Raw genomic sequence first — 26321 nt, 5'->3', positions numbered from 1 at the left:
TCTGGAGTTTGGGAGTAAATTAAATCATCCATGTAAACTCAAAAAGTTTACATGGATGATCCTTTTTCGAAAGTGCAACATGTGATTCGCATGATACAAAAGCAAAAGGTAAAAACTAAAGGAAAGTGCAGATAATAACAAGACAGCTTCAACTTCAAAAAGTTTACTTTCTTTTTTTCTTATACTCAACTGGTAGAAAAGTTGTCACTCAGTGCTTTAATCAGACCTTGTCAGTAAAGCAGATTGATTTCTTGCATGAACTGCACAACAACATACCGTGACAAATAGTATGTAGGCCATAATGTAGTCTGCTGATATATGGGATTGATTAGCACAGCAGACAGTTTGATTTTCCATTGCAGGAAAGGCACTGGTGTAAATCGTGACATTATTTACAGCATGATGTTTCAGTTAGAGATTTCTGACATTGTTGTCCCCTTAGATATAGCTCTGGCTCATTGGGGCTCATTGAATGAATTGGAGGCGTCCTTACAGGTGTTCTGACATCAGTAACTCAAACCTCTGGCAAATTAAACTTTTACAATAAAAGACAATAACTGTACAAATAGCACTGAAGTGTTAATGGTTAGTTGTATGCAAACATCTGGATACCCTTGAGAAAATAATATCTTGTTAACTTAAGATGTGAAAATCTGTCTTTCATCAAAAGTCAGTGCACTATTACTTATTATATTTAGATGAAATGAAAATAAATTAACTTTGTGGACCTGGCTGAGGATTTGTAAGTCAATCGCACTGATGTGCGACAGCCAATTGCACTGGAAACTGGAAAGTTTCCTGCAGTCCTTCCAGAAAGTCAAACAGAAAAGTGATTTTTAGCATGTTGTGTGTTCAGAACAACATGGTACAGCATCATTGGCTTCTTATTGTGTTTTTTTGAGCAGTTCCTGAGCAATTTGTGGTGGGGTGTGCATGCTATGGGAAGCTATATGAATTATTATTATAACATTTTGTAGTTGTGTGCTGTGATATCAGCGACAGAGCATGTTATGCTAAGTAGTCACCTTTTGGGTTCCTAAACGTTTGTGCCTGGAACATTTTTAAAAAAAATTAAAATGTTTTAAAGATTTCAACACGTTTCTTTTTAATGTTTCTTGGCTAAAGTGATTTTATTTGTATTGTTTGACTTGAAAAAAAACAAACAAAAGCAAAGTGTCTATTCTAGGTCAAAAATTTGCATACAGCTTTGGTGTATTACAATTTCAATTACAGAATTCAAACATATTCTTTAAGCTTTTTTAAATATCCATATTCTTTTTTAAAGCTAGGAGGATGGATCAGGTTTCAAATATTTAATAGTAATACACTCACAACTGATTTTAGCCTAAGGAGCTTGGACAGAAAAGCGTCTGGAATTCTTTAAGTTGCTTGAAGATGTTTCCTCTCATATAAGAAGCTTCTTCAGTTACAGACTAATTTTAGTCTTGTTCAATTACAGCCCAAAAAGATGACATTTGAATCTTTGGGAACATTATGAAGGAAGTTTGCTCAACAGCATCATGTTTTTGTCCTTGATCAGACCTGCCTACGGTGGTAGAGATTGCCCCGGGTCTGCGTTTGACTACCAGATGTGCAACACAGAGGAGTGTGCAGGCCCTTACGAGGACTTCCGTGCTCAGCAGTGTGTCCAGAGAAGCAACAAATACCATAAAAACATCAAGCACACCTGGCTGCCTTATGAGCACCCAGATGGTAAGAGCTGGCTCTCCGCTTCACTGGTGAGCTTGAAAGTTTTCTGCACAGCAGCAAGAGGACAGATGGTAGTTGCATTAGCAGCTTTTCACAGGAACATTAAGAGTCATGGAGGTGTTATCAGACTGTCAGAGCTTGCAGATGTCTTTATCAGATTTGATAATCAGGGTGTGTATGAATGTGTTTTCATGTGCTTTCAGAGGCCCGTAAATGTGAGCTGAGCTGTCAGTCAAAGGAAACGGGAGAGGTGGTATCTATGAACCAGGTGATGCATGATGGGACAAGATGCAGCTACTTAGACCCATTCAGTGTTTGCGCTCGAGGAGAGTGCCTGGTAAGCGTTTGCTCAAAAACATAAACTTTGACATATTTAAGACATAATGAGATGATCAGGCACGTCTTGTGGTTTTTACTACAACACACAAAAAAGTCAGTGACCTTAAGTCTTCAGACTTTGCATTTATATCATTTTGCACTGGGAAGGTCAGTCATCCAAGATACAATTAGCAGTAAGCTGTTTACATTTTAAATCAAATGGAAGAGATTTTGTCTTAGGGTTTGAAATTCATAATTGGCAAATTTTTGAGAGTATTTTGCCTTTTTTAACAATAGTTTCTAAAGTACACTATCAATTTTAAAATAAAGAAATTAAAAGCTATATATAAGAGCAATTTTATTCTGTTTTCACACCTCAAAATAAATCCTATGTTTTATTAATGCACTATCTATGCATTGCTTTACACCAGAGGTCACACTGCTGTGACCTTTAGTAGATTCTATTTTAATGATGGCAATGTTGTTTAAAATTATATATAGATATTTAATTACTGAAGTGTAAGTGAATTGAATAGAATACATCACCTTTTGCCCCTTGACATGGTTTTTATTTTGTCTCCATTTTCACCTTAGGCCCAGTGTGGCAGCGTTGTAGAGAAGACAGTCAGTGTTTTGGTTACTCTTTTGTTATGTCTAGACATGTTTCCAATATGCAGTATATTTTACAAGGCACCGTCCAAATCAGACATGTGCTTTGTCCTTCCGTGGCATCATTCTCCCAGCAAAACAATCTGCGTCTCTGTAAAAGTCAGTCACAGTGTTCCACTGATGTGATTGACTGGCTGTGCCTTTTCTCCTTACAGCATGTAGGCTGTGACAAGGAAGTTGGGTCTTACAAGCAAGAGGATAAATGTGGAGTTTGTGAAGGAGACAACTCTCACTGCCGCACTGTGAAGCTGACACTCACCAAGACCCCTAAAAAGAACGGTAACTATCAACTGCAGGGGCAGGACAGCGGTGAAATGGATGTTAACCCTTAGCTAAGAACGAATTTAATGACTAGTTCTTCTATATTTTAGCCACAGTCTACCTATGTACCAGCCTTTTTCATCAATCAAAACCCTGTCTTATTATCTTGATTTAGAAATAATTGGCTTCTTTAGAGCCCCCCCAAAAATACAACTTGTTTAAACTGTGCTCTTTCTTTTTGCCTTGTTAGGAATGCTGAAAATGTTTGACATCCCAATAGGGGCCCGCCACATAGTCATTGAGGAGAACGAGACCTCCCCTCATATAATTGGTGAGTGCGTCCCACATTTTTTTCATGTGTGGAAACATCTGATGCTTTTGACTGAAAATAATAGGGCTGGTTTGTGAACAGAATTAGAAGTCAAGGGGTTTGTAAACCAGATTGCAACATATTTTCTCAATAAGAAAGAGATTTCAGAGTCAGCTCACAGAAAGTATGTGAGGTTTCTTTGATGGAAGTAAAATTTACAGAATAGTGATTAAGTGAATAAGGGGGAATTATTAGGAATAATATGACCTAATAGCATCTTATAGAAACTTTATAGGGATTTTATAGGTTTTGCAGACAACTTCACGATCTATAGTGAGAGCGGTGTGCAGGTGGATGAGCCTAGAGAGGTGGAAGTATGCGCTGGACAAGAGTAACAATGAAACTGCAAGGAACAGATGTAGTGAAGGTGGATACGTTTAAATACGTGGGTTTAACCATACAGTGCAATGGACAGTACACAAGAGGTGGAAAAAAGAGCGTAGGGTGGGTGGACTGGGTGGAAATGAGTGTCAGGCGTGATGTGTGAGAATAGGAGAATTTCCACTGGGAGTGACTTGGAGAGATGGGATTAGAAATAAGTGCACCAAAGGAACAGCTCAGGTTGAGTTGTTGTAGGTGTAGTTAAAGAGGCAATTCTGAGATTGTATGGACATGTGCAGAGGAAGGGTGTGAATATATGGAGCTGTCACAACAGGAGTAAAAGAGCAAAGAGCACAAAGAAGATTCATGGATGCAGTAAAAGAAGCTATGCAACGTGCTGATGTGTCAGAAGAGAATGCTACGATGAGATGGAGGAAGATGATCTGGCGTAGCGACCCCTAAAAGAAGAAGGACTTTATTTTTGTTTGTGCAAGTTTAATAACACTTATGCATCAGGAACTACAAAATGTTATAATAATAATTCATATAGCTTCCTATAGCATGCACACCCCACCACAAATTGCTCAGGAACTGCTCAGAAAACACAATAAGAAGCCAGTGATGCTGTACCAGCCTCAGACTCTTTGGATTCTCTGACTAGTCAAGCATCTGCTTCCTGGTACCAGACACAACAGGACACCCCATAGTTCATGTGCTGGTGATCTTGTGACTCAGATATGTTTTGGTGGCACAAGTGTAATGAGAGCATAGTTAGGGAGTTGGTTTTACTGTTGTTTCCCCCTTTATAAATATCCTGCTTCTGTTTTGCCCTCTGCTTCTGTAGCCTACCACATGAAATAGCATGTTTATCCATTTTTAGGGACTATGTTTAGTGAACCTCAGGAGGAGTTTGAGATGTTTCTCTTTAAAGTTTTTTTTTTTTAATTTTTATAAACAATGTTTTGACATTGACTGCCTTAGAGATTAAAGATCTTGACTCCACATTTTTGAAAGAGCAAACTTCAAACTTTGAAGAGCAAATTTTGGAGTTTTAAAAGCCCATTTGATGTTTCGAAATGTACATTTTAAAATTAAATATGACATTAAAGAGAATGGCAGGAGACTCAGCTCTACTGACATTAATATATGTTAAGAGGAGGATCAGACACTACATTATAGATAAACTTTGGCAGGAAAAAGTGTATTTCTTATAGTGAAATATAAAGTGCAATTAGCACAGCTGACAGGTCACATCGTAGGTGCAACTCCAGTGATGTGAAAACAGCAGATGGTTTTTATATGCCTTACTTCAAAGCGAATGACTTTCAAATTGCTTGCGTGCAGTTTACAGTGTGAAGCTGTATGTGAAAAAGGAGGACACTCTGAAATGTCTTCAGTTATGGAGACAAAATAACAGAGTGATCATTTTTTTTTTATCCTAGTATGAGCTTTGGGGTGACTGATGAGTCAGGTTCAAACAGCTTTCAGCCAAGAAAACCATCTTCCTTTTTGGGCCACTCGTCTCTCCTCTGACAAAACAAAACACAAGTTGGAAGAACTGGTGTCAGAAAGCCACAATGGCATATTGACACATTCTCTGCTTAGGGCAAACTTTCTGTGGTGGGAATGGGTTAATCCCAACTTTGAATTTGTACATCCCTTCCCTTGGACTTCCCTCTGCTTCCATAAAATATCTGTTTCTTCATTACTGACAGCTGTGAAGAATCAAGTAACTGGAAACTTCATACTGAATGAAAAAAGTGAAGATGCCAAATCAAAGACCTTCATTGAAAATGGTTTACAGTGGGAGTATTCCATTGAGGGTGAGAGGGAGACATTGAAAACAACTGGCCCTCTGCATGAAGGGATCATAGTCCTGGTGAGTGTATCAAGTAAATTTTCCGAGCTTCAGTTTGTCCTTCCAAATTTCTGTTTATTCTAATAATGTTTGTTCACTTTGCTGCAGATCATTCCTCAGGAAGAAGATGCAAAAGTTAGCTTAACATATAAGTACATCATACATGAGGACCTGCTACCACTTATTACCAACAATAATGTTCTTCTCGCCGAATTGGACACATATGAGTGGGCACTGAAAAGCTGGTCTCAGTGCTCCAAACCCTGTGGGGGAGGTCAGTGAATGTACTGAAGCTGCGGGTTTTTTGCGTAGGCTCAAACAAAAGTAAAGATAAATCTGGGCAACTACAGAAATTAATGAGTAAAAGAAATAAAACGACTCACAACAGTTCAAGGTTTTAGTAGCTTACTATATACCATAATTATATAACAATAATAAACCCGTTCCACCTGAGTTTTATTTCTTATATTTTTGCATTTAATTTGCTTCTGATGTTCCAACTTAAAACACACAATTGTGAATGAATTAATTATGAACTATGAATACCTATTTTTGGGGGGAGACATGAAAAAATAACAGAAATATAAGTCCACGCATTTATTGTCTCTGCAGACAATTAGTTCAGTCTTTGGCCTTTTAATTTAGACCACTTTGATTGAAGTTGATTGAAGTCTTCGTTTCTTCAGCTGCTTTTCTTTCTTAGGGAACAAAGCTGGATGCATTGATTTTCTCGTGCTGTGATCTCTTTTGGTCTGCCTGACCTTTGCTTTAGATAAAGTGATCCAGTTTCTTCAAAGTGGCGTAGACTGTCATGCAGTGCTCTCTTAGAAAACTTTGCATCAAGCCTAGATTTGACTGTGAGAAAGCCCCACCTTACTTAGATTGAGACTTTAGTTTCTGAAGCTTTTACTTAGCTCTGATTTCATGTTTCCTCCCACCAAAATGTCTCTTAATAAGCAGGTTTTTAAGCTTAAAACTTGATATTTCTAAAAAGCAAACTGCTGCTAGAGGGTTTACTTTTGATGCACTGATCAAACACGCCTAAGTGTTATCTAAATGCACTGATGGGATGATATAGTTACCAACAAAGAGTCCAGAATCATTCAACTTCACATTTTTTGATTATTTTAAGCTTTGACAGATTTTCTGTGTAGTCTCAGACTTTTGGACCCTACTATATATTTGTGTTTTTGCCTCTGTGCATCAATTTTAAATCAAGCGATCAAGATGTGATTGAAGTGGAGATATTCAGCTTTAATTCAATAATAACTGTTTATTATTACCACTAGTTTTATACACAGTCCCCTATTTTCACAGGCTCTAAGCTAATTGTACAACTGACTGATAAGAAGCGTCATGGCCAGATGAAGCCTGTTTCCGTGTTCTGGATCTGGAGTTGATTCTGAGTGTTGAACTTGTTGAACTTCTTTAGCTGCTGAAACTCTTAATATGAGGTCCAAAGAGACATTGATGCAAGTAAAGGAGGTCATCAATAGATTGGAAAACTAAAATGAACCCCTCAGACAGAGAGCAAAAACTTTGGGATTGTCTAAATCGAGACTCTAGTCTTTACAAGAATGAATGCACTAGCCAGCTCAGCATCACCAAAAGGCTTGAAAGACTGCAGAAAACAACAAAAATGCATGATTGCAGAATTATTTCTCTGCAGGAGAAGAACTAAGAGCACCTTACCTACCTTAAGGAGGTATCATTGTGAAAGACTACAATCAAGAAATCAATGCAGACGGTTTACAACAAGCTGCAAACTACTGGCTACACATTTAAGAACAAGAACGTCAAATTAGATTTTTTACAAGTTGAATTTCTTTGTCCAATTACTTTTGAATCTCTGAAAATTTGGGACTCTATATAAAATTATTTTTTACAAAGTTATGGAGGTCACATGGTATATGATCTATAGTCTTGCTGGTACATTCCTTGTGTAATTTTATATCCATTAGGCATACAGTACACCAAATATGGATGCAGGAGGAAGAGTGACAGCCGTTTGGTGCATCGTAACTTTTGTGAAACCAGCAAAAAGCCCAAACCCATCCGAAAACGCTGCAACACCCAAGACTGCAGCCAGCCCACGTGAGTGACTTTAAACTACAGCACTGCAGCTCTATCAGCAACTTTTAAAATTGCTTTCATACCGTATGTCCACTCTGACATGACTTTTACCATTTTAGTGAGGATGTAAAAACTAGTGTAGAAAGGTTATTTAATTTTGGAATGAGAGGGATAGTTTTATTCAAACACAATGCTCTCTTGATAGGTGGGTGGTAGAAGAGTGGAGTCCTTGCAGTAAGACCTGTGGAAAACTCGGGTACCAAACCAGGGTGGTGCAGTGCATGCAGGCGCTTCACAATGGTACCAACAAAGTGGTCCACAGCAAACACTGCACTGATGAACGTCCAGAGATAAGGAGAGCCTGCAACCATACTGTATGTCCTGCCCAGTGGAGGACAGGGGCATGGTCTCAGGTGAGACAGGATCTTCTTCTTCTTCTTCTTTTTCTTCTTCTTCTTCGTTCTTCTTCTTCTTCTTCTTCTTCTTCTTCTTCTCCTTCTTCTTCTCCTTCTTCTTCTTCTCCTTCTTCTTCTCCTTCTTCTTCTCCTTCTTTTTCTTCTTCTTCTTCTCAGTGTTCTCGATGAAAGCTGATGAAAATAAAACATATTTGTGTGTGTGTTTGTGTGCGTTGGGTGTGTCGCAGTGCTCAGTGACCTGTGGCGAAGGCATTCAGCAGAGGCAGGTGGTATGCAAGACCAGTGACAACACCATTGGAGAATGCGAGGGCGAGAAACCGGAAACAATCCTCATTTGCAAATTGGGACCATGTTCAGGTGAGATGCACATGCATGTACGTGCTAATAGAGGAGAGATTTGGCCACCTTGCTACTAGTCTCACATACACCATTAAAAGGACACTGCTTCTGCTTCTGACTTGTGACAAGTAAATGCATTATGAGTCTTGCACATGTTATCATAATCCTTGCAGTAGATTTTAGAGAAGTGTAGTGTAACACAAGATTTGCCTCGTGAACATGAGCAGAAATCTTCCAAAAACAACTTTGTCTCACTAATGGTTACAAGATTGCTGCATAACACCCTTGAGACCCACATAGGCAAACACTTTTTTTCAGGACTGAATACATTTTCTGTTAATGCTCTTTGTATTAAATATCCTGTGCACACAAAGACACTTCTTTAAGACCTTAAATATTTCTGCACCAGTGCCCTTCCTCAGCCTTTCTCATTTTGCTTCCTCTTCAAAGAGCTGAGTGCCTCCAGTTCTTTCAGTTCTTTTCTTTTTCCTTGCATTGGTAGTAAGTGGAAAATTATGTGCTTTGAAAATACACAAAGGAACACAAAGAATTCCAGTTTGCACTCCGTGTCCTGTGAACAACAAAGTTCTGTTTTCCTGTAAAAGAAACAGATTCCCAGAAGCTTTTTCTGTCATGGCTTCTTTTTAACCCCAGTTTTGTTTTGTTTTTTGCTGTTACACTCTTCAGGACATCCAGGGTCTTCTCTCGACGAACAAACAATGGAAAACTCTACAATAAAAGACGAAGCTGTCTATCTAAGAGTTCCAGAAAACCCTGTCCAAAAAATCTCTTCAAGTAAGCTACAATGCAATTTTTTTCTGAAATCAATATAAACAGAGTAGAAGTAGAAATGTTCATTTCACCGCAGTTTTTAGTGATGTTCTCTGTCCTGTTATTACTAGATGAGCCATGTCTGGGGGATAAATCGATTTTCTGCCAAATGGAAGTCCTTTCCCGGTATTGTTCCATCCCTGGATATTATAAGCTTTGCTGTGAGTCTTGTGACAAGAAAGAAAGCCTTACTACCCATGTTCCTGACTTTCACACCCCAGTAGCCTTAGCTGAACCTGACATCTCAGCTCTTTCTCATCCTGCCTCTTCCAAGCCACCTCATGTCACCACAACACAGACCCCGCCAAAAACCACTAAAGCCATCACTCGACGGCGTCTTTTCACTACCCCGGTGCCAACTACAGCTGCCACTTCTAAAACTTCACCACAGACAAATGCTGCTCCGCCCCAGCATCCCACCAGCGAATCCTTTCTCACTGCTGGAAAGAGAGATTCAGATGCTGGGCCAGTTCTACCTCCGGGGCCGCCACGGCCTACAGCAGACTCAAGTGGAGGTGCCTCTAAAGAGCACAGCCCAAACAGCACTTTAGGCCCAGCTGCTGCAAGATCAAGAAGGGACACTTTAGGATCAGAGAGGGACTCCAGTCACAGAAACTTGTCGGCTCAGAAATGAACAGTGAACAGTGTTGTGAATGTGCTGTTCGGTGAAATGGCCTCAAACATCAGCACACCCTTTGCAGTATGTGATTTACTCAAAGTTTTTCTTTTTTTTTATTATTATTATTATTTTTTTTTTTCTGTCCATGATAGTGAACTTAGACCAGCCCAGTGGTGGTTACCTCATCAAAACTTCAGAGCGATCTGGTGCACGGCGTCGCTCGGCCGTGTGTGCTTCAAATATGAAATGGAAAAAAAAAAGTTTAAACAAAGGTGCTGTAAACTAAAATGACTTCAAAATGTGATGACTGCATTGCTACATTCATGTTTTTATCTGTGTACAGTTGTGCAAGCCTGTTGTTTTTTCAAGTGCATTAGAACTACTATTAAACTCGTGAACATAAGGAGGTCATAGACTATGGTTTTGGAGGTGCACGTGCCAGCTATGGGGTCTGGAGTGTGCCACCAGAATAATTATAAACCTTATACTGTATTTATAATATAGAGCTACATTTTTTAAAGACAAAAAAAAATCCTTATCCCTGTGTAGTGTCATTGTCTCTGCCAGATGCCATTTTATGACAGCTTTACCCACATATGAAATGCAAGAAGTAGCTACAGGACTGGCAGGTTAGCTGTTATGTTGTACATAATAGTTATTGGTCTAAACTCAAAAAGCCCATGTATTAACCTGGCGTATTCTATCAAATATTGCTAATTCCATTTATTTATACAGTATCCATCCATATTCTTCCACTCTTCTAAGTTCGGGTTGCAGAAGAAGTAGTTTAATCACAAACCTCCCTGGCCCCCTACTCGAGCTCATTTGGAGTCCCAGATGATAACCCATCCTGATAGGGCTCCTTCTTGAAATTGACAGCTCCCTTTATCCCCATTATTGCCACAACAGGTGCCAACTGACTTGCAGCCACAGCTCTGTAAAGCCACCTTGGCAAAGGAGATGTGGAACAGTCTGTTCGGACTAAAGTCCCCTGCCTCTGTTGAATGTTGTCAAAGTTTTAGTGGGAAAGGAAGATGTCATATATTAGGGCCTCTAGCAGATATTCTGAGCGCACCCTCACTAAACATCTTGGCATGCCGGGCCTGTGAAGCATCCTCCCTTGCCACAGGATCCAACTCACCACTAGGTGATGATCAGTTGACACCTCAGCTCCTCTTTTCACCTGAATGTCCAATACCTGCTGTCGCAGTTCCTACAATGTAATTACAAAATCAATCATCTGCCTGCGCGTTTAGGTAATTTAGCCATTGATTTCTAGTAAAGATTCTTTCCGTGCTATGTTTCTCACTTATAATATCAGCGCAGAAACACATCAAGAGGTTGAGTTAACAGGCATGGCATAGATTTTGCTTCATTGCTTTACTGTTGTGACTAAGTTACTAGCTAAAGGCCTAGTCAAACGTTGCAGGGAAATACAACTAAGCATCTACTGAACATTTTTTTTTACTTTAAAAAACTTATTTTCTGTCGGTACAGAGAGTATGAGTGTCAATTTAGCTCCATTAATAACAAAAGAGCAATAGCTTGATAAATGTGCATATGTAAGATATGCTAATTAGCCATGTGGTCATGTTGCTTACCCTCGATCTGTTATGAGCTGCTAATCTCTGCTCAACCAGTCTGGTAAAAACTGCATTCAGGTAATTCAGGTAAAGAGTGAATTGGAATTAAAATACTTGACATGATCTAAAAGCAAATGAACTTAAATGATTAAAAACAAGTATTTAAAGATAGAAGCTAAATTCAGAGAGTCATTACACCAAATTATTATTTAAACAACTGTCAGATTATCGGATGTTCTTACATTTCTAGCTGTTTTTCCTCCTAGCTTGATGTTTGTTTGTTTTTTAACAAATTGAATATGCTTATTAAATATACATCCAAGACAATGGTATAATCGTATTACCTTACTAACTGATCACAATCAAGCACTCTTGAATTCTACAGTTATCCTGGAGGTACCCTCCAAACCTCATGGCTTCACTCCTGGCAGGGAGCTCAGTGGCTTCTCTATCCCTGGTGCTCTTTTTTGGTGTCCGACATACCGCTGATTATCCTCACTGACAGGAAAAATCATGACCGTTTGCAAGCCATCCCCACTGTAGCATGCCCGCTGTCTGTTTTTGTGGACGTCAGTCAATTAATGCTTTAAAATGCTTTTCAGAATATAACGCATTATGATATATATTTTTTTGTAACTGATGTTTTTCAGATAATAATGTATATAGTGTAAATTTCAAGTTATGAAAAGTTGTGTTGCAATTGCAAAATACAGGCCATGCTGTCTACACACTGTGGTTGGGCGTACTGTTACACCAGTCCTGCATTGCGGTTCATAACGTCATTATTTTTATTGTATAATTCTTGTATATACGTACCTAAATGAAAGCTTTAATGTTAATATTTATTGAATTTTTAAGTGGTATGGTGAACAAAGTAAAACACATTTGAAAGATGTTGCTTTTGCTCTTTCCTCTGCTCATATCCATTTACTGCAGTTATATTTTACTTTGATCTTTTTTACTCCCCTGAGTGGTGCGCATTCATCATGACCAAGTGTGTTTCAATCAAACAAATCCAGTTCACACATTCATTCTGTCTGATCTAACTCTTAGAAATAAATCACTGGCACTGAAATACATTCAAGCACTTTATTAACTACGTCCAGTCATATACAGGGTGTATCAAGAGACAAGTGATGCCTCTTAATCAAATCTTAATGAGGTTTGAGTGGCACAATGTGACAATAATTGCCAGTCTTCTTCTGCCAGGCTGGCACTGATCTCTGCCAGCTCTGCTGTGTAAAAATAAGACGCTGCATTTCCTATCTCCTTAAAACTGTAGCATTTCGCCGAGTAACCAGGCATTCACTGTGCCACCCATCTTCTTCTGTGAGCAATGACAAGGTGGTACTGTGGTGTGGGTGTCACACAGACCGAGTGACTGAGTCAGCCAAGGCTGAGACGTCTGCGGAGGTGTCTGGTGAAATCCAGCTGCACCCGAGGCAAAGCCTGATTGACAATAGACTTTGGCAGCCAGCCCTGAGAATAAAGTGACATTTATTAGACGTCTGAATGGTATTTGTTGACTGTCAGTCAACAACAAAAAGAGAAAGTGAGGTGCAGGTATGTGGTCTGCTGCTGTACAATAATTATGCATTGTTCATATGTAGATATTGTTCGCTTTTGAATAATATTAACACAGAGTCCACTTATTTTCCCAAGCTTTGAACCACATCTCATGGCCTTTTCTTGCTGTTCTTAGCTCAACCATCTCTATGAGGGAAGAGCACTCTCGATCAGCTCTAAAACACCATGAGATGCAGTTGATAAAGCAAACACTGAGATTTTGACTTGTACACAGTGCATTACATTTACTGACAGGATTTAAAAAGGAAAACCTGAGAAATGCAATAAGAAAAATCTTCTCATTTACTTCACTTTTACAGAAACAGAGGAAATGTGTACATTGTTTTTGTTCATGAGTTGTTTAACATATACAGTGTGAAATGGCCAGTTTGTATACGTGTAATGTATAATAGAACCCTGCATTATTTTGCATGTGCAGATTTACATTTATTAATTAATGAATTTACCTTTACGTCCATATTAAGAAGCCACGTGAAGCGACTTTTCGTTGAATCTTCATCCAGGGCCTGTATGATGATGCAGGTTGGTCCATGCTCAGCTCTGTACTCACGCAAAAAAATGTGTTTTAGTTTTCAAATTTCTTTTAGCCTCGCCTGTCTTTATTTTAATTATCAGTAATCATAGAATGCATGTGGTTCTTTGGCCTTTTCATGCCGTTGGCCAGGGAATTCAAATTTCTTTTATAAGCTATTAAAGGTGCATAAATGCTAAAAAAAAAAAAAGAAAAAAAAAGGCATTTTTAGCCTGTTGCTAGGTGGTTTGATTGGCAATAGTATGATAAAATATGATATATATAACAACTTTCAGGGGCCTAAGATGTATCTATGCGCATAGTTTGGTTTGGAGGAGTTGGTTGACCTCAGACAGAAATGTATTTTAATGTATTAAACTAAGATTTACCTTGCTCTTCCCACCAACTTTGACCCATCTGTTGATCATTTAAGATTACATAATAAAATATCTCAGCAATTGGAATAAAACTTGCTACAAATAGCCATGATCTCCTCCAAATGAAATTCACATACTGGTGACTCCTACATTTTATAATTAGCACCATCATTAGGCAAACTTTAAATTCTGTTCACTACTTAATACATAATATATGATGTCAGCTCTAATGACTTTCCCAGTTAACCCAAGCTATTGTTTTTGTGGAACATGTTACGATAGCATGTTATACCTACTAAACATCACTCTATCACTGATCACTGTAGACAAATAATCATGCTTGTATTAATATTTAGTTTGGCATCACTGCCACATAGCTTCCCTAAAACGCATCCCAGCGGCATTTAATATATAATTGGCTATGAAAATTAACTTTAGCTCTCCTCATATTTTTTTCTCCCCTGAAATTAGCTGAGGTTGTATGGAAAAATTAAAACGTCAGAGCGCATCAAGACAATTTTTTCCCCATTTGTGTTATTTTATTTCCCTTCATGGATGACTAAGATTAACTCAGACTCTTTATATAAGAATAAGTTCAATTAAGCTGTTGAGTATCACTTTAGATATGACAATGAATGCTTAGTGCCTCGTCTGCAGATGTACCTTACAAAGCCTGCCTGAGGGGGTAATGACTCCAGCTGAACTGCTGCTCCTCCAATATAAACGCTGGACCTTTGTTTGCAGGTGTGTCTGACACTCAGGAAATCCCTCTTTCCAATCACATTTCCTGCTGTCCCAGTTGAAACTTCGTGGATGACAATTGTTTGTAGACCAATACGTTTTAGAACCTACAACACACGAAACCAACAGCATTTGCTTTTCGTTTGCAAAACCTGTGTATAGATTTTTTGTAGCAGTCGGAAAATGCATTTGTTGATGTGAATATGCAGCATTACAACTATAGGTTGGTTATAAAGACTAATTTGCAGACAGGACATGTTGGAAAACTTTGAATATAGCTTAAATAGTATTTGTGTATGTTTAAACTCTGGTATTTTTATAGCTTAAAGTTTTGCAGTTGATCCAGTTTCCAAGTTGTTGAAAGGTGAGTTGCTCACTTTGATTTGCTGTATGCTTGGGTTCCACCGGTGTATTTCTTCAACTCTGACAAACAGGATGTTATAGAGCTCATCCACACTGGCGTCCAACACTGCCTCCAGCCTAAAGACTTTCCTGCCCCCTGGAATCACTTTGCTACAGATCGTATCGCCATTACTCTAAAGAGGAAAAACACACAGGTTTGTGATCCACTGTTTACTTAACGCAAGATTTTTTCAGAGTGCGGTGACCTTTGATGAACTTTGATGAAAGTGCTTTAATGGCATTTTTATTAATTAGATGTTACCTCAGCAACCTCCAACTTCCATCCTTCTTTCTCCTCCAAAACAGAGAGAGCCTTCCTCATTGCTTCTTGTCCATGTTGTACGTACAGCTGATCTTCTTTTGCTGGCACAGGTTTTATATCTTTTGGCTTGGCCTCTGCAAAAGACCGCTGTTTGTAATATTTTGGCAAGCGCAATCTAAAACATTTAATGAAAATAACACAGTTATATTTTACCATTATGAATTAAACCAGTTTGCTGTCTCTCGTGGTTCTCGATTTGTCCCCACTGCTGCAGGTGCGTGATCTCCTGACCTATCACTGCCATGGCAGTGCGTTGAAGTCCTGCATGATTGAATGAAAAATAAAACAGCTTAGGAGACTTACTGAGAATGCATTGTTTGCATGAATAGGAATAAAAAGGAGAAAGTCCTTCTGTAGGTTGTGGAAGGTTTACCTGCTATGTTCTTTATATGTGGGTAGGAAATTCCACAGCAGAGCTTTACAACAGCAGGCAGCATGTCTGTCTTTGGCAGTGACAGCAAAGTAAAGTGTGTCTCTGATCTTTATATGGTCTACGAAGGACACTCCAGTGAGATAAGGGCCAGAGAAGAAGATAGGACCTGTTCTGAATTCTGTCCTGAAGGCCACATTTGAGACTGTTAACTAAGACAAGGGTTTGGGTGTGATACAGAGAGGAAATTCTCTGAAAGAAAAACCCCACACAGGACAACCCAGTTATTTAATGTATCCAACACTTAATCTTAAATATGTTGAGGCAAGATTTTGGAAATTGGAAAGCAGTCCTATTTAGATTTGCAATGACAAAAGCAGTGCATGATTAAAACTGTCACATTTAGAGAACACTGGTTAAATGCATAAGCCTAAATAAGAATAAAATAAGCTTAACCTCCTAGGACCTGGCGTCCACATATGTGGACATCACATTTTGGGTTATTTAGACCAAAATACTCAATTTTGCTCTACAAGGGCCTGATATCCACTTACGAGGACATCATAGTGCCACTGATCTATCGAAATTTTAAACAAATATCCTCATATGTGGCTCTTATTTTTCTTAGAAACAAAAATCAGGTTTAAAAAAATCTGGTAATTCTTTGTTTTTACATTAATCAGGTCCCAATCAGCCCAAATATCAAAGAGAAATTAAAAATGCATGCCGTGGAAGAGTTTGGGTCTTAGGAAGTTAAATGAGGCATTTTAAATAGGACTCATGGTTTATTAAACTTCTTTTTCAGTCATCTTGAAATTGCATATATGCATGATGCATTTTTAATAACCTTTCAGATAATTGGATAATAAATTGGATAATAAAAAGATTATTTAAAAAAATCCCTCAAAATACTCAGAATGAAGTAAACTCTTAGAATCAATTCATCTTTGATGAATAATCAGCCACTCTTTTACCTGTAAGTGAATAAAGTTAGCCTTAGTGAGTTATTTTATTAAAACAAACAAAAAATCTATAAACTTAACAGTAAAAACGGTTTAACCATATATATAATATACACTGCTCTTTCTTATTGAACTCAAAACAGCCCTGACCCATCGAGCCATGGACTCTACTAGACCCCTGAAGATGTGCAGTGGTATCTGGCAAAACACATAGTTTAAGTCCTGTAAGTTGTGAGGTGAAGCCTCTGTGTTTCCATTTATTTGTCTAGCACATCCCACAGATGCTCAACTGAATTGAAAGTTGGAAAATTTGGAGGCGAAGTTAACACCTCAAACTTGTTGCTGTGATCCTCAAACCATTCCTGAACCGTTTTTGCTTTGTGACAGATTGCATTATCCTGCTGAAAGAGGCCACAGTCATCAGGGTATACCATTTCCACAAAAGGGTGTACATTATCTGCAACAATGCTTACACATGTCAAAGTAACATCCACACGTATGGCAGGACCCGAGGTTTCCCCTCATCATCTTGCAATCTTCTGTCTGTTGGATCAGACCATATGGGCCAGCCTTCACTCCTGGGAGAGCAAAGACTGTAAACAACCCAAAAGAGCTGTAGTTTTGCAAATGCTCACTCAGTCACCTAAACATCACAGTTTGGCCTTTGTCACACTCGCTCAAATCCCTACACTTTCCCATTTTTCCTGCTTTTAACACATCGACTTTTAAGAAACTTTGAAGATATCCCACACACTAACAGGTGCCATCATGAAGAGATAACAAGATTAAATTGTCAGCAGTCATGATGTCATATTTTATTTATTGAGAAAAAGACTTCTATTATGGAGAATAAATAGTGTGCTGACAGCTTAAACTCGAGTTAAAAATAAATGCTTTTCTACAAGCTGCACAAACTGATTTTGTGTTATTTCAACATCACAAAAACAAATCCCACAATAATATTTAGTAGCACCAAGATGATGAAATTTTAAATGAAAAGCCCCAGGTATCAATCTGTTTTCTATGACACATCTGGGAAATTTAAAAAATGCTTTAGTAATTTAGTAGAAATCAGTACAAGTACCAAAAAGCGATTCTCAGTGCAAGCCCTTTATAATAATTGGCAAGACCTACTATTGCAGGATACTTGAGAGGACGTAGAAATTTCAGTTCATTTAGTTGGAGCCGTGAAATGTGACCCTGAAAGACAAAGATTAGATCTCTGTTGTAAGGACGACTGTTGCACTGAATAGCAGTGGATAATGTGAAAAGATATATATATATATATATATATATATATGTCCATGACTTAATAATGTTCTAATAAGCCTGATGCATATATTTTAGTGTAGAAATGCATAAACTGAACTGTAAAACATTACAATATAAAAATATAGATTTACTGGTTCTTGTGTCGCTCCAAATCTTCTTTACTATAAAACATTATTATAAGATTAAAGATAAGATTATAAGATTTTACATAAGATAATGCATCTGAAGGCCTCTGCTGTCACTGTGGAAATTCTGCCCTATAAAGTAAGATGAAATGTAATTAGATGTCATAGAGACTGAAAAGTGAGATTGTACATGTCGTGTCAGGCACCGCTTGATTTTTTTTGTTTTTGTTCATTTACAGGTTCATTCGTTCCTGAACACATTCTCTTAGAAAAGAGAAATAAAGGCCAATTCCCTATCAGTCTGCACTATGAATACATAACAACTGACTTGTTATGTAAAATTTTGTTTTTGTTTTTTTCTGTGCAAGAGACAAAACACAAGTTAATCTCTTGAAATAGTGTCTACTTGTTTGTATTTATATAAATGTTGGGGGTTTTTTTGCACAGCCATATCTGGACTATGGCTCATGCACAAGAACATAATACAGTATGTTTCTAATTTTATTGAGTTCTATTCAGTGCATGCATGTATGCATTAACAACAATGAAGACCAAATAATATACACAAATAATAGGTTTCTTCAGTCTACCCTGCTGTTTTCTTCATTCTTCTTGTATGGCTAATAGCTTGCAACCAAGGTGCGATACCGTCACACAAACATGATTTGTGACTGAGGGTCTTCTCAGTCTCTTCTGTAGTCCATTCATTTGGCTATCCATAACGTCTTCTGAGAAAATGTGGCTTTTGCCAGTAGTTAGGTAGCATGTTTTTGTGAATTACTGAAAGAGCTCTCATTTTAACTTTAATTTGTAATGTTGCACTTAGTTGTCAGTCTTTTAGAACCAGACCTAGAAAATTGTCTAATTTTGACACAACTTCTAAAAGTGGATAATAAAAAAATAGAAATGGCATAAAATACTGTTTTGTAAGGAAAATAATGAAAATGGAAAGAACTGCAGACCATTATTACCTGATCTGTTATGTTCACTGGTTCATCAGTCCAATTCAGTCTCTTAATAAATCAGGTTGAAGTCTTCCAAATGATCTCTTCTTATTGGGATTAAGTTGGCTCATGCAGTTAAAGTGACGCAAGTCCTTGGGGATAATTGGCAAGGCGTATAGCTATGGGATGCTTGAGAGGTGGTTTAAGTTTTAATGGACTAGAGAGAATGTAAAAAAAAAAAAAAATCGAAGCTCACTTTGGCCAGAGCACTAAAATGTGTCCCTGAAACACAAGGATTATAGCTGCCTTGTAAGGACAAATGTCACACTGATAAACCACAAGTGGTCCAATCAACAAAGATGATTTGAACATAATGGTATGCAAGAGGAGGTCACAAAAGTAGGGCAGCTTTTATCAACTTAATCCTCTCTCAACTTAACTAATGGTGCTGTTGATGGTTTTTGAATCCACAACTAGAACAACAATGGTGTTCATGACAGAGATTGGAGGAAAAATCTGCTCTCCAAAAAGATCTTCAACGCCTGTCTGCAGTTCTCTAAAGATCAAAAGCCAGAAGCCTTGTCCGCTTTAATAGTGTTTGCTGGAAAGATGGGACCAAAGAACATCTTGAAATTTTGGAGAATTGGGCTAGAACCCATCCAAACCTATATGCATGCAGATTAACCCCAGATACTGAAAGGTTTACAAATAGTACTTTGCTCCTTAACACTTTCCGTGTCCACGAGATGGCGAGACCACTCCCTATGACATAAATTTCATCATCAGACAGTGACCCCAAAGGTTGGCGTGGAAGTTCCTGTGCCTGCCAGTTTTCTGTGACCACTAACCACCACGACTAGTCCACAAATAATTTACATTAAATTATATATTTTTAAGTGCAAAATGCAATTAACCATAACTATGCATGAGCACATGCAGTGGACTTGGCTTAAGTGATATGCAATATGAGATTATTTCATTTAATCATCATCACCATCATCGTTTATTTGTATAGCACTTTAAGAACACACCAGGCAGACCAAAGTGCTGAACAACACAGATCAAAACTACTAGCAAAATTAAAAATACAATAAAATTATTAAAAATACAATAAAATTAATAAGAAAGATGTCCGTTTCCTACAGAGTTAAAAGCAAATGCATTTGGAAAAAAGTGGAAACTTCAAAATCTCATATTAGAGGGGGGCTGCATCTGTCTCTCATCTTATGATATGAGTTACACTGGTGAGGTCTCTGTGGATTCTGTGTGGATGTGTGTGAGTGAATTGCTTTCATATCTGTAAAATATTTGGCAGAAGGCCCAGTGCCTCCCTCTCCTCTCAATGCTGCCTTGCAGTGTTGCTGATAGAGCACCGGTAAACAGCTGCCTCTTATCGCTCCAAGCCAACAGGTGTCCTTGTGAGAAGGATTCATGACGTAAATGCCGTTGACCAGGCCAGCAACCTCAAACTGCAGTCACACCGCCAGGGAAGAAACGTAAGGTATGTGGTTGTAAATTGCATGGATGACCTCCGAAAACATCCAAAAACTTTGTTTTCAAGATTGGCCTTCATCACAATTTGTGTGCTATGCCAGAAAACTATGTCATTCAGATACTTTTTGACCATGAAGCGATGCTCAAAGGTCTCTTTTGGCACAGTTTATTATTTTACACAGGTATTTTCATGATAGATACATAAATGGTCAGTCTGCACATAAGACCTGTACTTACCAACCAACCAGTACTTTCAATCCTCAGGTCAAAGGGTTTTTTGTTAGTTTTTTCTATTTTTTGTCTTGTCATGCATATTGAAGAACAAAGGTAAATTTTAGAAAACAGAACATTATGGCACAAAAACAGAAGCTTGATAAGAACAAAACGAGACTCACCAGTGGTAACTATGGCAACATATTGGTATGGCTTTATAGCAGTGATTTATGCATACATTAGTTGCACTGTTTATTTTGAAGCCTTTGTTACACTTTCCTAGCTCTCGAATTTTAATACAATAAAAGGAAGCTGAAGTTAGACTTTCTGAGTGTCTTCTTACATTCATGTGTTCCATTTTTTTGATCCCATTAGAATTGCTTTGAAATAATTTTGAAGCCACTGTTCTGCGTGGTTATGGCTGGTCTGTTTCAGTCAGGATACATCCACAAAGAGACACGTCTCCTTTTCATGAAACTCATATACAGTTAGGTTTTTTTCTCTTTCATTTTTCCATTGTGCATCACTGCAGAAGATTTTGAAAATATTAGGCTGCGAACGAAGTGCGACTTCCAGCGTTAATAAGGGGTTTAACAAAGGTTTTAAATGTACTTTTTAGGAATTACAAATGTTTTTATACACTGTCTTCCATTTTTAGAGGCTCCGAAACATTTGGACAAACTAATAATTTTTAACAGAAAAATTGTTCCTAATATTTATAACAAATTTAAGAGGAAAATACTTTGAAATACTTTGAAATCAGTGACTAAAATGTGGAACAAATACTGCGGTTCCTCCCTTGAGATACTCTGTTCAGTTTTGTCTTCAGTAACTGAAAACCAGCTTACATGGGTTGAAATTAGATAAACCGACTGTTCCACTCAAGAATATACCATATTCTATATAACATACCATTTCATTTACCTTGAGGAACATTTGGTTCGCTTTTGCAGTGTTTCCATTTGCACTGGGGAATGAGTGTATTCCACTACAGAATACATGCCCCAAAATGTATTTTGTAACGTATTCCATTATGTTACTCAATGAGAGTAACGTATTCTGAATACTTTGGACTACTTAATATGCTATCATACTTTTTACAACTACATTAATGTACTATTGCTGTGTGATTTATTACTTTTACTGAAGGTTATTCGCCATAGCAATACCAACTACATTTTTAAATCTTAATATAAAATGAGTGACAGTAGGGTGGACATTAGGTAAGGCTGCACTTTTTGCAGCGATCTCATATAGAAAACTATTCCGTGCGTATATAAAACAGGTCAGCGGCTCCGAACTGTAAAGGCATAAAACCCTAAAGGGACCTCTGGCTAATATATCGGGTTCGTGTCGGGCTTGTAGCCGAAAACTAGCTTTACTTTGTTGTCTGGGTCAACTTTGCTAGCGAGAGACAGAGAGAGGCGTTGAAAGGCTGCTCCAAAGGAACTTATTGTTTCGGAGGAAAACACGAACACAGCGTACAGTCGAGTCTTAATAGCTTACTTACAACTGGGCTCGTCAGGCACTCTTCTTGGCTGCAGTGGTTATTATTATATTTACATGCTTCCAGCATAGAGCTGCCACCCAGGCAAAAGAAAAATAGAAGAAAAAGTTTATTGTTCTAACAATATACTTTTCACGTTTGAACAACATAATATCACATTATTACAATATACATCATTATCACGTTCGTACAATATAAATATTATATTGTATATTGTATTATATAAAATACCACTTTAGCAATTTTTAAGCAATATGATTGTACAGGATTTTGTTAGAGCCTTTTTTTTCCTGCCAAAAAGAGAATGCAAATATCCCAGCTGTTATTTTTGAATTTAAACATGCACTTAATCTCCAGCCTACTGCTGTCAATCATATGTAGCAAAAGATCAATATGGCTAAAAATTCAGCCAGGGACTTGGCCCCAGGAATGGCATTAAGGATTTTTAGTCAGGTTTAGACTGAAATATAACTCAATGACTATAGGGCAGGTTACTGAAAAATGTACAGTAATACAGATGTTGACTGAACTGACTTCTCCCTTTCAGCTGGCCAGCTTTTTTACTTACTCTGTAAAAAGAAATCTACAAATTGTTTTGGGAATTTATAATAAAAATATTATAAATGATCTTTTAATCTACTTGTGAATTTGTTGAACCTTATTTTAATGTGGCACTCGGTTTGGAGCAGAAAGTGACCATCCTCTGGAGCATAGTCAGAGACTCTATAGAGATGAGCAGTGTAATAAATCACTTTGACAGCATGCAAAAGTGTCCTTGAGTCTGTGTTTAGCAATAGTAGAAATTCTCATCATGCTACATAATTTAAAGTGTTGATGCAGATTTATGTCACTGCTCGTGTCTCGTGTCTCTCCTTGTGTCTCCCCAGTCTGTAGTCTTATTCGTGTCTACATGTTCCATGTTGTCAAGCTTGTGTTGTCTTGTCAAAGTCCCATTTTGAAGAGTCTAGTGTTTCTATGTTCAGTGTGTTTAGTTTTATTTCCCTGTGGTGTCAGGTTCATTTGTATCAGCGGTGTTTCCACTTCCCTCATTACCATCCTGTGTATTTAAGTCCTCTGTCTCCCTCTGTTCAGTGTTGCTTTATCTGTCCAACTTGCTTCATGTGACCTTAGGTCTCAGGATTTTCTTAGCTGCTGTTCAGGTTCATGTTTAGATTACTTCACGCTAAAGTTTTACATGTACCTGTTCAGTTTCATGTTCTCGTTTTTATGTTTAGTTTAGCTGTCCCCAGTTTAGTTTAATTTTGGTTATGCCCCTGTTCGCCTTGTCTTGTTTTCTTTTCTTGTATTCAGCCTAATAAATGGCTCGGTTTGTGTTACACTTAGTTTTTCTTTCTTCCGTGTCCACTTTGCAAACACACCGGCCGCCCGGCCGTAACAGGTAGGTTAAAAATTGGTCTTTTTAACCTACTAGTACTGAAACTGCAGGGGGGGTTTTGCTTTGTTTTTTGTTTTTATTTGAACTATTTGACCATCAAATTGTCACTACTTATTAATCAAGAGTTTTTAATCACTGTGACTTTACACTGAGCTGCAAACTGCTCTGGTGTGTTTGCAAAACACAATTATTTTTCTTCTGCCCCTTGGCTGCCTCCAAAAATTTATTTCTGAACGAAGGCAGTCCTGATGGAATCCAGTGTTAGTTCGTAACAGATGTGAGTTATTGCTGTTATTGAAGACCAAACTCTCACTTCAGGCGTACAGGGACAAAAAAACCTGTAATGCGCCCTATGCCTCCTACTCTTGAATCATCCTCACAAAGGTGACTTCTTGAAGTCTATACATCATATGGTTGAGCTAATTCTCACCTACCCCAGAGCATCCTTGAGAGGGTAAAGAGCTTTTCCAGTTTAACACAATCATGAAGGAAGTAACACTTTCATTCCTGAATCACAGTTTTGACAAACAGGCAGGCTAAACTCCAATAACTATGATCTCCCTAAGGTTGGAACACACTGTCTGCTCCTTATTGTTAAATATATAAATAGACATACACTCATCAGCCACTTTGTTAGGTTGGTCCACACTGGTCAGATAAGGTGTTAGTAATGCCATTGTCTCCGAGGATTAAATTAAAGGTTAAATCACATGTCGGAGTGACTTAATTACACAAATTGATCTTTGAAGTAATTCTGGAAGCAATATGAAACCTAAATTGAGAAAACATTTAATCTGTTAGCTGCATAAACTAAAAAATAAAAAAAAGGCTTTGCAGGTGGGGGATCTATTTTCTTCTTTTCTTAACTTTGTGTTGTTGTTTTTTTCCCTGTGCTGTTACAGTTAGGTTTATAACAGATGAAAAACAAAATTAAGGCAACAGGGAGTACTTTGTTGGTTGCTAATGGTTTCAGAAAACATTATGAAAGATTTTATAATGGGCTTCATTACACACAAAAACTTGTAAACATGACAAAATGCAGGCATTCACCACACAGCGTCAATAATGCCTTAGGGGGCAATATTCTTGCGCATGTAGTGTTTGGTAGACACAAAGAAGAGAGAAAGCAGCGGCACTGAGCTGCAATGGTGAATGTGAAAACTCTGACTTCTTAGAGCTTCTGAAATTCACTTTCTTCAAAGTCCTTGGTTGAAAAGGAAAAGCATGGCATCTATGTTAGTTTTAAAAGAAGAGATATAGAAGAAAGGCTGGTTCAGGACAGAAAATCTTATATAGCATAAACTGTTAAGAGTATTCACTATCATATCTATATGTCATAATTTTTGTTGACCAGTTTATGACTCGATTGCCTTTTTTTTTTTGCTGCAAAAAAATAAAATAAAAACAGTTGATAGTTTTGTATATCACTTAAATGTATTGGCCTACACATTAGCGGATAATTTAAAAGGAATGCAGTACATTATATAGCGTAATATATATTAAGGGCTAAAATTATGATAATAATGACTTAGTCATAGGAGTAGTTGTAAACAGATCTTTGCACATTAATGCAGCAATAAATATTTTGGTATATATAAAATTACAGGCACACTTACCAAATAGGTACTTTTATTTTTCACAAGTGAACTGATTTATTTATGAGCTGTTGCTTGTTTCTTACTTCATCTGTTAAGCAGAACCTGACTCTGGCTTGATTTTCATTGTTTGTTTCTCTAACAGTCTTCATTGTTCTGCTCTTGATTCTCTTCCATGCTGCAGTAGAAATATATACAGTAAGATGCTAAAATAAGACTGAAGCTTTTAGTATAAGTTAAAACTCACATTATTTTGTCTGGCCACTCCTATATGTTTATATGTTTTATATATAAAATCAGGATAGCTAGGGTAAGCTCTTTGACTTTTTTCAAAAAGAAGAAGATAATTTCTGCTATATCTCCATTTATCGAGGTTTGCCACCCTGCCAAAAGTAAACATAATTGTTATTCTTTACACAGACATTTCCTTTTTATTGCTTTATTTGAAAAGTAAAATAGGAAAAACTGATCAAATCTTCAGATTACTAAATTTATATATATATTATTTATTAAATGTTGCTTCAATCAGTTTCTAACCATGATACCTTTGAAAGCTAATAAGCAATTATATAACAGTATCCACAATTATTACACCGCACAATCACATCTACAGCATATAATCCTATTGATGAACAAATGAAAATAAAGATAAGCTAACTAGGTATTAGGCTACATTTCTCATAGCACAGAAATAATACAATATAGCTAGTTTCTAGGAAGATTATTGAGCTCTATGCATTATCCCCCTCCTGAAGTGAAGGAACCTGAACACTTTCGGCCTCTGAATGGACTGCCAGGACTTCTGCATCACCAATCCGCTCTGCAAAGAACACTCATGTCAGATTCATGCTAAGAGAGTAATTTTCCACATAGGGGAGACCGGGGATAGTTGTAACGTGAGTCAGTTGTAACACTTCCAATTTCTCCAATCAGGGCTAAGTTTCAAATGATGTGACTCATCCTGTGCATGCCCAAAGACAAAATCAGCACATTTTGTCAAACACAGACAATTTAACATGAAAAAAAGTAATTTGTATGCCAAAAAGTAAGTTTTTCTACTTTATTTCAATTTCTAATAGCATTATCTGCTTTGCAGTTAAACTCATCAAACTTAAATTATGTTATTTGTATGTCT

General features: G+C 37.6%; 3 protein-coding genes across 4 annotated transcripts in view; 1 reads left to right on the top strand and 2 right to left on the bottom strand.

The window, feature by feature from the left end:
- Nucleotides 1-12259, top strand: part of LOC102308660 (A disintegrin and metalloproteinase with thrombospondin motifs 14) — a 57059-nt gene extending 44800 nt beyond the window's left edge. For both annotated transcript variants that reach the window (XM_005919580.3, XM_042219734.1), the window contains 11 exons: nucleotides 1541-1713; nucleotides 1914-2047; nucleotides 2853-2976; nucleotides 3209-3289; nucleotides 5365-5528; nucleotides 5616-5781; nucleotides 7469-7601; nucleotides 7786-7993; nucleotides 8224-8353; nucleotides 9023-9130; nucleotides 9238-12259. In XM_005919580.3, coding sequence (XP_005919642.1) covers nucleotides 1541-1713; nucleotides 1914-2047; nucleotides 2853-2976; nucleotides 3209-3289; nucleotides 5365-5528; nucleotides 5616-5781; nucleotides 7469-7601; nucleotides 7786-7993; nucleotides 8224-8353; nucleotides 9023-9130; nucleotides 9238-9800 — 1984 coding nt within the window. In that variant the 3' untranslated portion in view covers nucleotides 9801-12259. The remainder of the gene's footprint in view (nucleotides 1-1540; nucleotides 1714-1913; nucleotides 2048-2852; nucleotides 2977-3208; nucleotides 3290-5364; nucleotides 5529-5615; nucleotides 5782-7468; nucleotides 7602-7785; nucleotides 7994-8223; nucleotides 8354-9022; nucleotides 9131-9237) is intronic.
- A 184-nt stretch (nucleotides 12260-12443) lies between these two features.
- Nucleotides 12444-15779, bottom strand: star2 (steroidogenic acute regulatory protein 2). Its single transcript, XM_005919581.2, has 7 exons — nucleotides 15682-15779; nucleotides 15462-15569; nucleotides 15249-15382; nucleotides 14962-15120; nucleotides 14507-14691; nucleotides 13402-13495; nucleotides 12444-12847 (listed from the first exon to the last, which is right to left on the bottom strand). The coding sequence occupies exons 1-7, from the start codon at nucleotides 15743-15745 to the stop codon at nucleotides 12755-12757; spliced, it is 837 nt and encodes a 278-aa protein (XP_005919643.1). The 5' UTR covers nucleotides 15746-15779; the 3' UTR covers nucleotides 12444-12754.
- A 9173-nt stretch (nucleotides 15780-24952) lies between these two features.
- Nucleotides 24953-26321, bottom strand: part of tbata (thymus, brain and testes associated) — a 9798-nt gene continuing 8429 nt past the window's right edge. Inside the window, exon 9 of the mRNA XM_005919584.2 lies at nucleotides 24953-26006. Within this exon, the coding sequence (XP_005919646.1) occupies nucleotides 25918-26006 (89 nt within the window). The 3' untranslated portion in view covers nucleotides 24953-25917. The remainder of the gene's footprint in view (nucleotides 26007-26321) is intronic.

Source organism: Haplochromis burtoni, unplaced genomic scaffold, assembly GCF_018398535.1.
Source record: "Haplochromis burtoni strain Fernald_Lab_line unplaced genomic scaffold, NCSU_Asbu1 Contig_37, whole genome shotgun sequence".
NCBI classification, from domain to species: domain Eukaryota; kingdom Metazoa; phylum Chordata; class Actinopteri; order Cichliformes; family Cichlidae; genus Haplochromis; species Haplochromis burtoni.
The sequence above is the reverse complement of the archived record's forward strand: the minus strand, read 5'-3'. Positions and strand labels throughout refer to the sequence as shown.